The sequence below is a fragment of the Micropterus dolomieu genome, linkage group LG11 (assembly GCF_021292245.1).
Source record: "Micropterus dolomieu isolate WLL.071019.BEF.003 ecotype Adirondacks linkage group LG11, ASM2129224v1, whole genome shotgun sequence".
Taxonomy (NCBI): Eukaryota; Metazoa; Chordata; class Actinopteri; order Centrarchiformes; family Centrarchidae; genus Micropterus; species Micropterus dolomieu.
Window position 1 is genome coordinate 22,754,157 of NC_060160.1, and position 14,585 is coordinate 22,768,741.

General features: G+C 39.9%; 1 protein-coding gene across 2 annotated transcripts in view; it reads right to left on the reverse strand.

Annotated features, from left to right (window-relative positions):
- lrfn5a (leucine rich repeat and fibronectin type III domain containing 5a) overlaps positions 1-14,585 on the reverse strand; it is a 113,725-nt gene that overhangs the window by 20,796 nt on the left and 78,344 nt on the right. For both annotated transcript variants that reach the window (XM_046063508.1, XM_046063509.1), the window contains 6 exons: positions 9,675-9,898; positions 8,189-8,317; positions 7,897-8,077; positions 7,331-7,486; positions 6,540-6,799; positions 4,512-4,979 (listed from right to left, as the gene is read on the reverse strand). In XM_046063508.1, the coding sequence (XP_045919464.1) occupies positions 4,512-4,979; positions 6,540-6,799; positions 7,331-7,486; positions 7,897-8,077; positions 8,189-8,317; positions 9,675-9,871 (1,391 nt within the window). In that variant the 5' untranslated portion in view covers positions 9,872-9,898. The remainder of the gene's footprint in view (positions 1-4,511; positions 4,980-6,539; positions 6,800-7,330; positions 7,487-7,896; positions 8,078-8,188; positions 8,318-9,674; positions 9,899-14,585) is intronic.

Genomic DNA, 14,585 nt, shown 5'->3' on the forward strand with positions numbered 1-14,585 from the left:
GTCTTCTCTGCCTGAAACCTGACAGGTTCCTTTTAATGGCTTACTATTGATCCAAAAGTATTGAATACATACCAATATTATGCAAAATGTTTATTATAGCTTATTAGAAAACAGTATTTTATCCTTTCTCTGTTCAAGGCACACATATCTTCAACAGCTGTTTTACCATCATCATTGTTAAACCTATTTATCGACTAAACAATACATCTATTCAGCATGTAATTTGTGCAGTCTTTCTTTAATCCCAGAATGGCTTGCATTCATTCAAACTCTTAAAGGCAATCATTGGCTCTACATCTGAATAAGAGCTGTTTTATGGTTGTCGTTGTCCATGCCGGCGGTAAGTTTTACTATCACAGCTGTGAATTGTTCAATAAAACCAGTGAGGTGAGGCCAAAGAGTGCATGTGTTGCTGCTGTGATGGGCCATGTGTAAAAGGTCAGCACATTATTTCATCGACATAAGCCTACACTCAACCTGACCCTGAAATAAGGGGTTAACAGCCGATGCTGAGATAAGGGCTGTGCGGATGACTCAATTTAGTTTCAGAAAACTAGACATCCAAGTTTGAAATTTTGCAGCAGATGGATATGCAGCATTAGCAAAAGACAAAACATGTTTCTTTTGGTAACCATGTAATACAAGCCATATATCTACAGCTTTTGCCATAGCCTGTAGGTCCCTACAATTTAGGTACAATGAATACAAAATTGTAGTGCTCTGGATGAGTGTCTTGAAGATGCAACAGAATTACTAAATTGATCTCAATTTCCCCAGAAAAAAACCCCTGCAATTTCACTTTTCCTTCACCACAGTGGAAGTCTGAAGAGTGAGTTTTTTTTACATGTTCTGTTATTTCCCTTGTTAAGATATTCCCTAATTACATATTTATCAATTAAAATACAGGCTTTTTGTTTTTGACAAGGTTTGTAAAAGTCATTAATTTTGATTCAAAATTAATAGACTATAATAATAAGAAATATGCAGTTGCATGCTGTTCAGGTCCTCCCAATTTAAAACTTGGATATTTTTCAATAGAGATTTTTTATACAGAGGATAGGACAAATAAGAAGGTATTTATATAGAGTAGGTCAGTTTTACATGGACAAAAAAGCTTACCTAATTTTAGAGGAGGTGGATAATGTATATCTAAGAAAGCATGTTTTTAATAGAGTATGAAGAATTGGTTTGAAAATATCTACTCAAAGCCAACATTAAGGCCATCTCTGCATTGGCCCTGAATCATAAGTTAAATCTTGTTTATCTAGAAGCCAAAATCTTCGATTCAAAAATATTTAGCGGAAAACCGATTGTGTGAGCTGTGGGATTTGTGTGATGTGGAAAGTGAGTCATGTTTTATTTTGTACTGTACAAATTATGATGATGTAAGCAAGTTAATGTTCCACGAAATGGCTTGAAAAAACCTGAAATATTCTGTTGTAACGATGAGCAAAAATTTTAATAGCTGATGATTTTTTTTATGAGTGATTGATTATTTAATTATTTATTCAGTTTTTTTCCAGTGCTCCATATTAAATGTGTTATGCATGTTACAGACAATGATGGTCTGAAGACTGGACAGTAAAAGACGCTTCGATTGTTTTGTTCCTCCTTCAATTTTTGGACTTTCTCTGTAGTTTGGAAATGTATGCGCTGTATTCTGGTCCTGGCTTTCACTGGTATGAATTTAAGGTGTGTTGTAAGCCCATTAGGGCCGGGCATATGTATATGCATGGCAACAATTTAATTAATGAATTCATTTATTTTATAACCAAAGTTAATTGTGACAAAGCATTGTATTTATACATAACAGCTGCATTGCTGTTACAATATAACAGCCTGCTGGTAAGTCATTTCTTACAGTGGTTTGAAATCTGACACCAAAGTATGACAGCAGTAAGTTAACTCTGCAGTTTACAGTTCTGCACTATAGCTGCTTGAGATATCTTTAGCTTCACACACTCACAGGAGGAGCTACTTCAAAGCTCCAAATATTGAAGGTCCACATACATCTTAAAAAGGTGATACGGTGTACTTAAAAGAAGCTTAATTAGAATACTCTGGCAGCTGTCTGTCATACACTCAGCAACTACTGAGCTAATACAATCGGATAGATCGTTTATGTAGAAAAAGACATGACACTATATTTACGAACAGTAAAAAAAAAAAGACATAGCCCACACCTTATTTTTTCTTTAAAAATACTAGCATACAGAGAGCATACTAACCAGACTGCAGCCAAGATTTCATATTTAATGTTTCACTAACTCACACAGACTTGTAGACATTGTTCATATTGTAAGTTCTAATGTTAAATGTTATTTACATTTGTTGTTTGTGAGGGAGTTTCCTATTGTGACTGTCTGGGCAGTAGGCCGGCCTCCGGAATAGAAATACAATACTGAAGCAGGAGAACTTAAAACACCGGTACTGTATCAGTAAACATCTGCCTGTCTCAAGTGTCCTTAAGCAAGACACAGAATCCCTGTCAGCTCCAGGAGTGCAGCTGACCCTGACCTCCCGCTGGAAGACGGTGTAGGTGGGACTTCCCAGCAGGATTCAATACAGAATCAAGTTTAACAACTATTACATTACTTCAGATGTTGAGCATATTGTACATCCAGGAGGTTAACATAACCAGGAGGATATTCCTGTTAAAGCTTAAACTATCGCTCACTGTCCATCTGTTTACCAAGAGCTGGATTCACAGTATGAAGGAAACATGGAGCAACCCTCCCTACAACCAAGAGCATTATGTTGAGCAGGGGGGGAGTAAAGCGCAGAAATGTCAATGTGCGGCAAATCAATAAGCTTTCATTGAACCTGAAAGTAAATGCCCTGTCTGTGCAAATATGTGACAATATATGACAATAAGAACAGTGTTCCCTTGTCTGTCATTCCCTTGCCCTCCTACTCTCTCCCCTATGTCGCACCCCTGTGTTTTCCACTCGTCTTTTCTTTTTCACCCGCTCTGTCCCTCTTCTTTCTTCTCTGTTTGGGTAATGAAAAAACAGAATCAATGAGTTGCTGCTTTTTGCCAGCAGAGGTGTTGAATTGAAATCAATCCGCTATCTAAAGACAAGAGAGCAGCAAAATAACACAGAGAGAAGCTCAAATGACTTCAGTGTTTATTATTGAGGAAAGATAGAGTGTGAGAGGAAGAGAAAGAAAGGGGAGGATGACAAGACAGGAAGAAAGAAAGGCTCTGAGTGATGTGACAGAGCGAGGAAGGACCAGGGTGGGTGGTGAAAGGCTGTCTAATCATTCCTCCCCCGTGCCCGCACAGGAAGCTGTTTGTTTTTGTGGACACCGTGCTCTCCAACTTAATACTTTCCAACAAGTGTTTTAAAGTCTCGGGCTAAAAGTATAAACGTAGCCTTTTGTAGGATGACAATCCTACAAATGCACAAAGGCTCTGCTATGCTTTTGTGAATAAAAGAGAGATTGCAGCAGAGAAAAGAGGCGGATAAAGAGGAGAAGAAGCTATCTTGATGTGAAAAGCTATGACGTTATCTTTCAAAGACAGACAGCTATAAATCCCACTGGCGCCATCTCTCTCTCGATGATGCATTCTCTGAATGGGGTTAAGTGCTGATGAATTATGTACAGAGATTAGGAATATTAGGCAAGGCAGATAATACCAGCAGATTCTTCTATGAAGGATCTCTGTTTGTGATTGATTGATATTGGTGTAGTCATGGACAGATAAAGACTGTAAGAGATCAACAATCACAAATTCATGGCTCATAGTAAAAAAAAAAAAACCTGTCTTCAGAGATAAATTTCATAACAACCTAGAGCTTTGCCATCATCATGACCCAGACGGTCAATCTAAACGCTCCCCTAGCTCCTAATGATGATGAGAGCTGATGAAGTATGTGTGGGGATTAGAGATGATATGAAAGGCAGATAATAGTGGCAGATCTCCCCTCCAATGTGTTTGTTAATTCCCCTCTCGCCCATTTCACCGGAGTAAATATTTAGCTCAAATAGCAATCATTTCCTGCGAGATCGATCTGATCTGTGTAATCCTGAGCAAACGGCAGAAGTCAAGAAGGACCAGCGGAGCTCTCCCCGTGAAGGCCGTACTGGTGAGTCAGCAGGATAGAGTAAGCTGCGGATCGTGAACTTTCTCGCGTCACAGTTTGTCTGGCATCTTTGCTGTCCATCCCTGTTTCATCTCTGTGTTGGTCTAATTAGCCCTGTACTCTAGGTCTGTGCCGCAATGTAATAAACAAAGACAAAAAGTCTCAACATATGCTCTGTTAGCACTCTTGTAGCACCCTTGTAACGCCCTTGTAGCACCTTCGTAGTCACAGGATCCCAACAGGATCATTAAAGTTGCATTTAATCTACTGTAACCTAATCTAATCTAATCTATGCAGCTCAGACGTGGGTAATTCTCTCCCTCTCTCCACATTAGCCATACATAGTTCCATTTCCATTGTGTAAACTGTCTGACTCTGACTGTGGTAAACGTCATACTGCCGTAGTGATTCTGTCAGTCTTACCTGTAGACCAGCGAGTCATCCTGGCTCCCATTGTACTGTATCTGGAACATCCTAATGCCTGGAATATTCCTCTGGAAGTTGAACTTGATCAGTGCCGTTGATGACGTGGCCTCAGCCGTCACCACCCTCTTATCCACCCCGCCCTTCACGTCACCCGTCACGTTGCTCCCGTTGGCTCCCCCCCGGGTCGACGTGGAAATGTCTGACGATCCTGGGTCGGGCTCCTGGATGTTGTTGGTGTTGTTGGAGATGTGGGGGAGTTTTATAATGACCAGGTCTACAGTTTGGTGGGCTTCACCTGCAGGGTTGGAGGAGATGCAGGTGAAGGAGCCGGTGTCTTTCACAGTACTGATGAGGATGTCCAGAGTCCCGTTGGTGTAGACCAACGTTCTGGAGGAGTTGGATACCAGTTTGCCCTCAGGAGAGATCCAGTGGATGGCAGGCTCTGGGTCACCTCTAGCTTTACACCTTTAAGGAGAGAAACCCAGCAGATTGGAACATATTAGGAACAAGACAGAATGGGGTCAACTGTACAGTAGAGGCAGAGCATTGCTCGATGGTCGTTTCTGGATTCTCTCCACCTTCCCTCTGGGATTTAAGTGGGAGGTGAAAGAGTGTGAACATTATCTTCTGTGTCGACAGAGCACATTCATTTAAGTTAGAATACTTCTTACATTACAGCCAATGAATTACAGAGGAATTTTGCTGTATATAGGCTACATATTGCATAACAAAAAGATTTTTACTGGTGGGGAAAGAAGTAGGTACAAGGGAAGAAGACAAGCGTTTAGAGAATAATGGGATAGCAGTTTGTAGAGAGAATTTACCCTTCTAAGTTTTTTTTCCCCCAGATTATCAGGCGTATCTATTAAGTAATGACAGCATACAGTTATATGTAGTTTTAGACTATTAAGCAGAGATGACAGACGGTTAGGCCTTATGACAACTAAGAAATGGATTGTGCAAAAAGCACATGAGTCATATAAGATAAACATTGAAGAACTGAAGAAAAAATTGCCTTCTATTCATACTCATGGACTTCTTACAATGACCTTTTGTCTAGGTGCATGAATTAATAATAATGGATGCAATAATAAAGGACTATTAAGTCATCAAAGTTATCAGCAAATCAAAAATATGGAGCACAGTGTCATTAGGGTCATTGTTACCCTTTTCATTTTCTGTAACTACAATGAAGTGCCATGAAAAATATTAGAATAGGAGCTAAGGGAAGTGTATTTACTTTATAGGGCACTTTGTTGCATGGTCACACTGTACACATTCTCCAAACATGGGTGACAATGAACTAAAGCAAGTTTTTGTGGAAGAGAAAGGGGACAAATGGAAGCAACACAAAGTCATGCATTTCAGAGGTATTTTCCAGTGCCCAGTTATGAAACAGAAAAAAGAAAGAAAAGGCTGGGTAAACTGGATCATCACGCATTACCAGATGATAATGAAATGTATGCATGTACCACTACAGTTTTCTGTTTTTTTGCAGTTTAATGCATTAAAGTGGATGCTGCAAAAGATGAGAAATGTTAGGTGTGCTGACCTTCTGATAATTTCTACTATCGTATGTATGGAGCTGAGGACAAGACACAACAAAGGAAAAAATAAAAGCATCTCATTGATTTCCTCTGCCCCCTTTGCATTTTCATCATAATTCCATATTTGAGAACATAACATCTTTCATGATTGGAAGCGTGTGACCAATATATATGCAAATGAAGTAATCATCATCTCTCAGACCTGTTGTTGTCTTGATTTAGTTTCTTCCTCCTTAAAAATGTATAGTGATGTCCCTGTCTTGTGCTTCATTGAACAACACAGTATTTCATGTCTTCCTCAGCAGCTTGTAAACATAATGCTACATAACTACAGGAATTAAGGGAGAGAGTGCATATCTGTGTGTTTATGTGTTAGTCAAGTGAGGAAGATTGCAGTGCTTATAGGATAATGAGGGACATTTAATGATGAGGAATTTTTACTGATTGCATGTGTTCGTATGTTTTTCAAAACGGATACCTCAGTGCAACTCTTTGCCCTTCAAGCACTCTCATCTCATGGGAGTATCTGGTGATGAGTGGAGGTTCGCATAGAAACTCCTCTTCAGGGATGGACCAGAAGTATCGGCCGGAGAGGTGTTGGGGTGAAGCGCACGTCTCCAGGTCGTCCTCTCTGTTCAGCCTTCGCAGCCACAGTAACTCACAGTTACAGTGAAGGGGGTTCCCACCGAAAGACAACGCAAAGGAAGTGGAGCTCAGGATCCCTGACGTGGCCAGGACCTGGTAGTGTGAAACAATGATTTAATCTTTAAAAAAAACCTTTCTTAGTCATATGTTTTTGTTTTTTTCCAGGAAAACCCTACTTCAAACCCCACTTAACATATTCACTGGAAGCTGTCTAATTCAACTTTCCGATTTGCCAGTTGAGTGTGTGGTATCTTGCCGTTTTTCCCATTAACAGATAAAGAGACGTTTAAAGTTTGCATTCCAGAATTGGATGAGTGATTGTATGAATTACCATGGCCAGAAAACATGAAATATGATTCAAAATGTATAAGAAAGGAGAAGAAAAGTTTCAATTTTGCTTTAAACTGATTTATAATGATTTCATTGTAACTGAAGTTTCCCCATTTACTACCATTCATATAGTGGCCGAACAGGAAATGTGGTCTTTATCTTTATTATACTATACATCAGTTATTATATCTGAGTTGTCAGTTACACACAAAGGACAGCTAATGTATATTCAGAATATTTGACTGTTCCTTAAGGTGGGATTTAATGTGGTGAGAATAAAATCTCTGAAAATACCTGTGCCCGTTGAAAAAGTGGGTCTGGTGGCAGCTTTTGGAGTTTATTAGAGGTGACGTCCAGCCGGTTGAGTTTCTGTAGCAGGGAAAATGTTCCCTCTGGAATGAAGTCTAGCATGTTGTGGTCTAAACTCAAAGTATGGAGGCTAGTCATTTTCTGCAGAAATAACAGAGAAAAACAGAGTTTTATTATCCTTTTTCCTTTTTCTGTTTTAAGTGAGCCAAGGAGAACATAGGGATACAGAGTATAAAACTGTTGAACTGAAAAGCCATGTTGGCTGGCTTGTCGGCTGGTAAAGAGCCCTGGTTAAAAAATAACTGTTGGCACTGAAAATGCTTAGAAATTAAAAAAAATCAATGACAACTGTATATGGGATCGATAAATTGTCCACATAATGGCCCCTGTTCAATCCAAAAGCCATTGACATCTTTTTATCTTAATTTCAAAGAAATGGCCAAAAAGATTTTATGACCACACTTTATGACTGCTGCGCTTGGGATTGGCTTTTTTAGGGGCCTCTAGTCAAACAGGTTTGAAAGGCTGCTGCAGTTTAAAGAGATCCTGACCTGGATGGCTTCCCATGGAATAGAGTCCAGGTTATTGTAACTGAGGTCCAATTCTTCCAGTGCCAGCAGGTCGTTGAATGCTCCCTGGTGGATCAGCACCAGCTGGTTGTTGTTCAGAATCAGGTGGTGAAGCTTCGACATCCCGCTGAATGTGTCATTGCCTATCCTCGTCAGTCGGTTACTGCAGACAAGACAGAGAGACAGCTTGATGAACCTGCAATCTTATTAATCTTATTCTGTACTTTGTAGCTTCAGAAATACCACAAACACATATCAGTCTACAGCTGCATGCCTGTTGAGGTGTAGAGCTCTGAGGTTTTCCAGATCGGCAAAGGCATGAGGTGTGATGAAGGAGATGGTGTTTCTGGATAATGTAAGGTCCACTAGCCGTGTCATGTTTGCAAAATCTTTTCTCTTCACACTGTGGACACAGATAAGAACAGTTTAATTAGACAAGAGACATATCATCTATGACACATCCCCCTGCACTAGCTCTGCTACTGTTTTAAGCAACAGTTTTGAGGAGACAGTGCTCTGATTAAGTGAAGCTGGCAGAGTCAATCTACAGATAAAAATGAATTTCTAAGTATTCCTTCAAAAGGTAATGTTGCATATTTGTTAGTATTTCAGTGATGTTGAAGAAGATCTTTTATGGGGAAACATTTTCAATATTTAAAAGCAAAATGAATAAAAAACTGAATTTGCATATGGTATTCCTTTTATCCTGCGCAGCTCCTTCAATATTGGTGAGCGTGAACAAGGCTACAAACCAGAGAACGGAGGCTAAACTGCTATGCTATCAGGAGACAGCCTTGAGCTGCTCCACTGACGATGAACCGGCTATGACTTACTCTGGATCTCAAAGAATGTGCTTTTTTTGGGACATCTAAATGAGTTTTATTTTGTTCTAGTGCCAGCGGATAATGTGCTCATATCACCATAAAAATCACCCTGGGTAATGCCACTCTGTCCAAAAATTCAGCAACTTATTCATTTCTGCCGGAGAAGCCCTAGGCTTTGTTGTCTGATGACATCATAGATCAGTGTCTCTGTTTTCAGTTTTGAGGAAAAGTTGGTCATTCTCACACATTAAGACTGAACTTCAAGTATTAACAGAGTACTATGCATTGGTTGTTAAAAATGAAATGTCAGTGAAGTAGTAACCCTAAAACCCTAACCATAACACTAATATCACTATTGAATATCATGATGAATTTTCATCTTCCAGTTGAAATTGGAAATTGGAGTAGCCATTGCAGCCTGTTTCGCAGACGCCGGCTAAGTCACAGATCCAGCATATTTCGGTGAATTAAGGGTTGGACATTGTTGTAACAGAGGAAAGTCTAACAAAGATGGTTTTGGTGAGTTTTATCATAATTTTACGATGATCTACAAGGCAAAATTACTGTTTTTCTCAATGGGGTCTGGTGAGCCGTAGCACCCATTTCATTTGGGCTGACATGCTGGTGCTCTAGTGCAACATTTAGTGGCAGTGAATGTTGCATACAACCCCTTTAAAGATTGGGATGTACAGTGAACTGTTGAAATATGCTTTTTACATTACACAATGGCCGTGCCATTTATCTGAAGAGCAAACGCAGGGTAGGGCATTGCCAGATGTATTGTGGCAAAAGCTGAGCCTGGTTCTACCATGTCAAAACATTGGTCTCACTGAAATTAATGTGGTTTTAGGCATACTATCACAAAGTCTGTGGTGGAAGTTGTACTAATACTAACAACATAAACTGTGTCTGCAGTGTTAATGATGTGACTGTTACCTTGTGACAAAGTTATCAGCCAGCCGTAGCTCCACTGTATGCCTATCAATGTTCGGTGGTACAAACAGTAGACCTTTCTTGGCACAAAGGGTTGCCAGGTTGGGTGACAAGATCTGACACACGCATCGCTTCGGGCAGATCTGTGCCCGCACTGCCATGGCAACTGCCAGCATCACACACAGCAACAGCCTCTCCATGGTTACCGCCCCACCTGGACAACACACCTGAAAAATGAGACAAAGCCAGAGAGAAATGGAGACGTTAATGACATAGGACTTTTTTTTTTCTCAACAGGAGTTCCCGGCTTTATATTGTTTATATATAAAGTGGAAATAAAAAACTAGAAAATGTAAGAAATGGAAAGACACAATGGAAAGATGTCACAGGTGCTCAGTTGTTGTGCACCACTAATACCTTGATAATGATCATTTATTAACATGTTTACACAATATTTAATATTCTCCAAGTGTTTCTGCAAAGTCGTCTGTATGCAGTGAAAGGAAAACCCTGTGTGAGTATAACTTTCTCATGCTATGCTCGACTAATAGACTACTTATCACCCACTGCACTTGCTTCTATATCAACTAAACTGCATGCCACTCTGAATGCAGATAGCTATATTGGAAGTTGAGTGTATATATATTAAAGGTTTGACAATAAGTACAGCATGGAGAAGGATGACTTGCACTCTACAAGCGCCTGTTGTGAATGTGCTTTGTTAGTATGCATCGAGAATGTATTTGTTCACCAATGAATAACTGTCATGTTATTACCATTTGCAACTGGAGTGAATCTGATCCCAATGAAGTTAAAAATTGTAACGACCCAAAGTGCTCTGACTTGAATCATCGCCAACTTTTAGGCATCACTAATCAAACCAGAGTAGATGTTTATTAGAGTCATTTGTTACTCTGCAGTGTTGCTATGTGTGTCCATGTATGCATGCGCACACACACACGGACACATTCAGTCATCATTAGTAGGCAGCAATGCTTGTACTTAATTAGGAAAGGTTTAGAGAGAGAGGCAGAGCAGGGCGAGGCAGGGAGAGAGAAAATGCTCATTAATGACAACCTTGATTGGGGTATGAAGGACATGGGAGAGTCAGGATTAAAGGGATCACAGTGCAAACAGACACACACACACACATTTACAGGCATATACACACTAATACACAAACACAACACAGGCTGGGTGTGGGTGAAACAGTGCACCTTTCTCACGCTCATATGTGAGGTGTATAATATTTTCAAGCAGGACACTAGTCGAAATAAAAATAAGTTCTCTTATGAGCCATTAGTGAGAACAACTGCCAAGTCATGAAAAATCCCATTTGCTAGTATTGATCCTCCTCCTGCATGACAGCTGCTTTGCCTTAGTTCATCAGTAAGATGTTATTTTGCAATAAAACAAAGCCTGTTAATGTCTTAGTGTAATTTATAACTGTGGATTTGGCGGCTTGAAAGCCGTAAGTTAGAACTTTTAAGGCGACAGTATAAGAAAGTGGTACTCTGCTTGTCATTAGCCTCTGACTGATTTGTTCCAAACAATCAAATCGTTTGCAACAATGATCATACAAGCAGAGAAGCAAACAATCAGTGGGGGAGAAAATGTAGCAGTGCTCGGGGGCACTTGGAGGCAAAATGATGACTGATAGAGGAGAAAACCATATCAGAGAGCTGTAATTCCACCTCACTAGGAAGCACACAGTTGAAGTGTTAAAATCAAAATGATTTTTTGTTGAAATCTTGCCACCATCTGTGGTGTGAATTCATACTGTGGCGTTTCTGCACCGCACTTCCTTGACACAGACAGTCAGTTTTCCGACTACAGGCGTAAATCTAAATAAAATTAGCTCACAAATTTATAGCTTCGCTATAGTATGACCACGGTTACAAATAAATGCATCCCATACAAGCTATTTGATTGGAATGTTGTTTTGATTACTTTGTATTTTTGGTGATATATATGTCTGATAGCTATTCAATGAATCATATAAAGAGACCAGAAGCAACCTGAGAAAACTCCCTGATTAAGACAGACAAAACATTTGGGGTATAAAGCATGGTATGCTGTTTGACATGTTTTATTTTGATACAAATAACTCACACTCAAACATCTCAAAGAGGAGTATGGTGCTTTTGGTGTCGTTAGACATCTGGTATTACTGTGTGATCTGTATCTGCACACATTTTCATAATGACATCTGTTCCACGCTCCTTTGCGTTTACACCTGGTATTAATAAGCATCTTTGTTAACTCTATCTCTGCCCACTTTGTGATTGGATCTCAATATACAAATTATTTATGCAGGGCTGGAGGATAGTCACCAAACAAGTGTGCCTCCCAAGTCAAAGAAAGCGTCATTCATTTTTTTATCACTTTTTGTGGAAAAGGTGGAGTCGGGCAATGTTTCAACCTGCTGGGTGCATTTATGCTGGGTTAGTCTAATGTACAGTTTACTGTGCATGCTTCTATGCACCTGTTAGATATAATTTCTGTATGCACTCTCACGGAACTGTTGGTTTGCATGTTGCATAGCTTTTAATAGTACTTGAAGTACATGAACCACATTATGTACGTGAAGATGCATTTCAGTCTGGATTTTCTTTTTTATAAATTTTATTGTATGCTTTCAAATTGTATGACTTTAAATGGCTCTGTTAAATAAAAATTTTATTTGTTTTTAAGTTTTTCAGGTTGACTATGTTAAAACTCTCCAGGGGCTACAGATGAAAAATAGTCGTTTGGCGAACTGTAACGCATTTACTTCAATGTTTTATTAATGTGAACTGTCGCTGCCAAATTAAACTTAATAATGGTAAAGAAGAAACTGCATGGTTGTTGATAATGTGTGTGCTTTTAATCGATTTGGGACAAAATGGGAGATCTATGGCACAGAGAAATAAAATGTTAGGCAATTATGGAACATATAATTAGAATAAATGTATTGTTATTTTAGGTCTTTTCATGGGATTAGTTTACAATGAGAGAAATAAATTATTATTATTATCCTATGAAGTTGGCCTCCGAAACTGCACACCAGAAAACCTGATCTGGGCAAATACAGGTGCTGTCAGGCTTTAATGTTGTGACGGGTGTCAGAAGACTCGTCTTTGCAATGTAGGCCAAGTGTTTGGAGACCAATTTAGTATCAGTTTCAGTAATTGACACTTCTCCTGTTGCTGCCTGAATGGAGTTGGTGTGATAAAACTCTACTGCAGGTTGATATACATATTCATATGCAATCTAATCACTACCCAGGACTAAGAAGCAATTCACCTTTCTCTAGTCTAGTGGTGCGGCCCTCTCTCTATGTATATCTCTTTCATTTCTCAGTGTAATTACTGAGCTGAAACCTGCTGCAATGTCGGAGGTCATACAATCCCTGTTTTTCTTTCCCTCTATTTGAGTGCAGAGAAAGAAGAACAGAACAGCAGCTAAATAGAGCGCCGGATGACTCATACGCACTGGCGCTGCACAGAGAGGTAGAAAGTGAGAGAGAGAGAAAGCTCATGACCCTTGTGCTTTGTGTGAAAGCAGATATCAGCTCATTAATTACACTGAGAAATGACTGTAATGAGAGCGAATGAGTGAGAGAGACAGAGAAATGGAAAGGAAACTAGGGAGAATTATCAGAGAGGGAGAGGAAGACAGAGAGATCAGAGAGCGAGCTAATTAAAATGAGTGCTGAGCTGTGAAAGGAAAAGGGGGAGAGGGACGAATTTCATTTAGTGGGAAGGGACGAGGTAGAATAGACGATGCCGGCGTCACGCTGTCACACGTATAGGTGACACTCAAACCATATACAACATTCACTATATGGGAAAGAACATATGTCACTTGACATGCATGGGAGGAAAAAAGATCAGAATTTAGCTCAATTTCACACAAATTCTGCTCCATAAACACACACACACACACAGACACACAAGACACCAACTCGGTGTAGCTTGAGGTGACATTTAGGACTACTGGGATCAAATGCAATGCTGAATTAACCAAAGGGATTATGCTTAAGGAAGACAAATTAAGCTCTGTTTGTAGTGGTGTGTAAAATACGATTCCCTTTCACACATGTGAGCAGCCTGCTTCATCCACTTCTTTGAAAGCCTTCCACACTGACGCCCCAGGTCCCTGTAGGTCCTCCATAAAGCCAGTTTCACCCCTGGCTTGCTCACTGATGAACAACTGGCTTCCCAGACAGCTCCAATGGATTCTCCCCACGCTCCATATACTGAAACTGAAACTCAGGCTGCATTCAAATCTCACGGGGATAACCGGCGGAACGGCTTGGCAGTTAAAAGCAACGACTTGGAAGTATTCACACATTCAAACACTTTTGAAGCTGCCAAGAACCCATGATTGAAGATTTCTGCAGACTTTTGTTGCTCCTGATCAGCTTTTTTACACTTTCACTTAGCCAGCAATACATTTGAGGTCATAAGTTTTATAGCAAGCCATACGTTGCAGTAGCAAGAAATCCAGTAATTAATTTTTTTTTGTTTGTGTGTGTGTGTTCAAAAGAAAAGAAAAGAAATGAAAAGTCAACCGGAACGGGCAGGACAGGAATCACAGGTCAGTTTTAATATATAAATATGCAGTTCTAATATGAACAAAGGCTATTTTCAGATTTCAAAAAAAATTGGGAATGGGATGGAATGGGAGTCATTCTTCTGGGATTGGGACAGGACAGGACTTTTCTTACTCTGTCATGGGATTGGGATGGGACAGGAGTGGTGTGAAAATCCACCCTCATGTCATCCTCTAATTCCCATGTTGTTAAATACCAACTTCTGTCAGTGCTTCTCTGGGTCTCATACAGACACACAAGGTACCTATCTACGGCAAGATTAGACACTCAGAGGAACTGCTGTGCCATCCATTCATTCCAACACGTTCTCTCTTTGT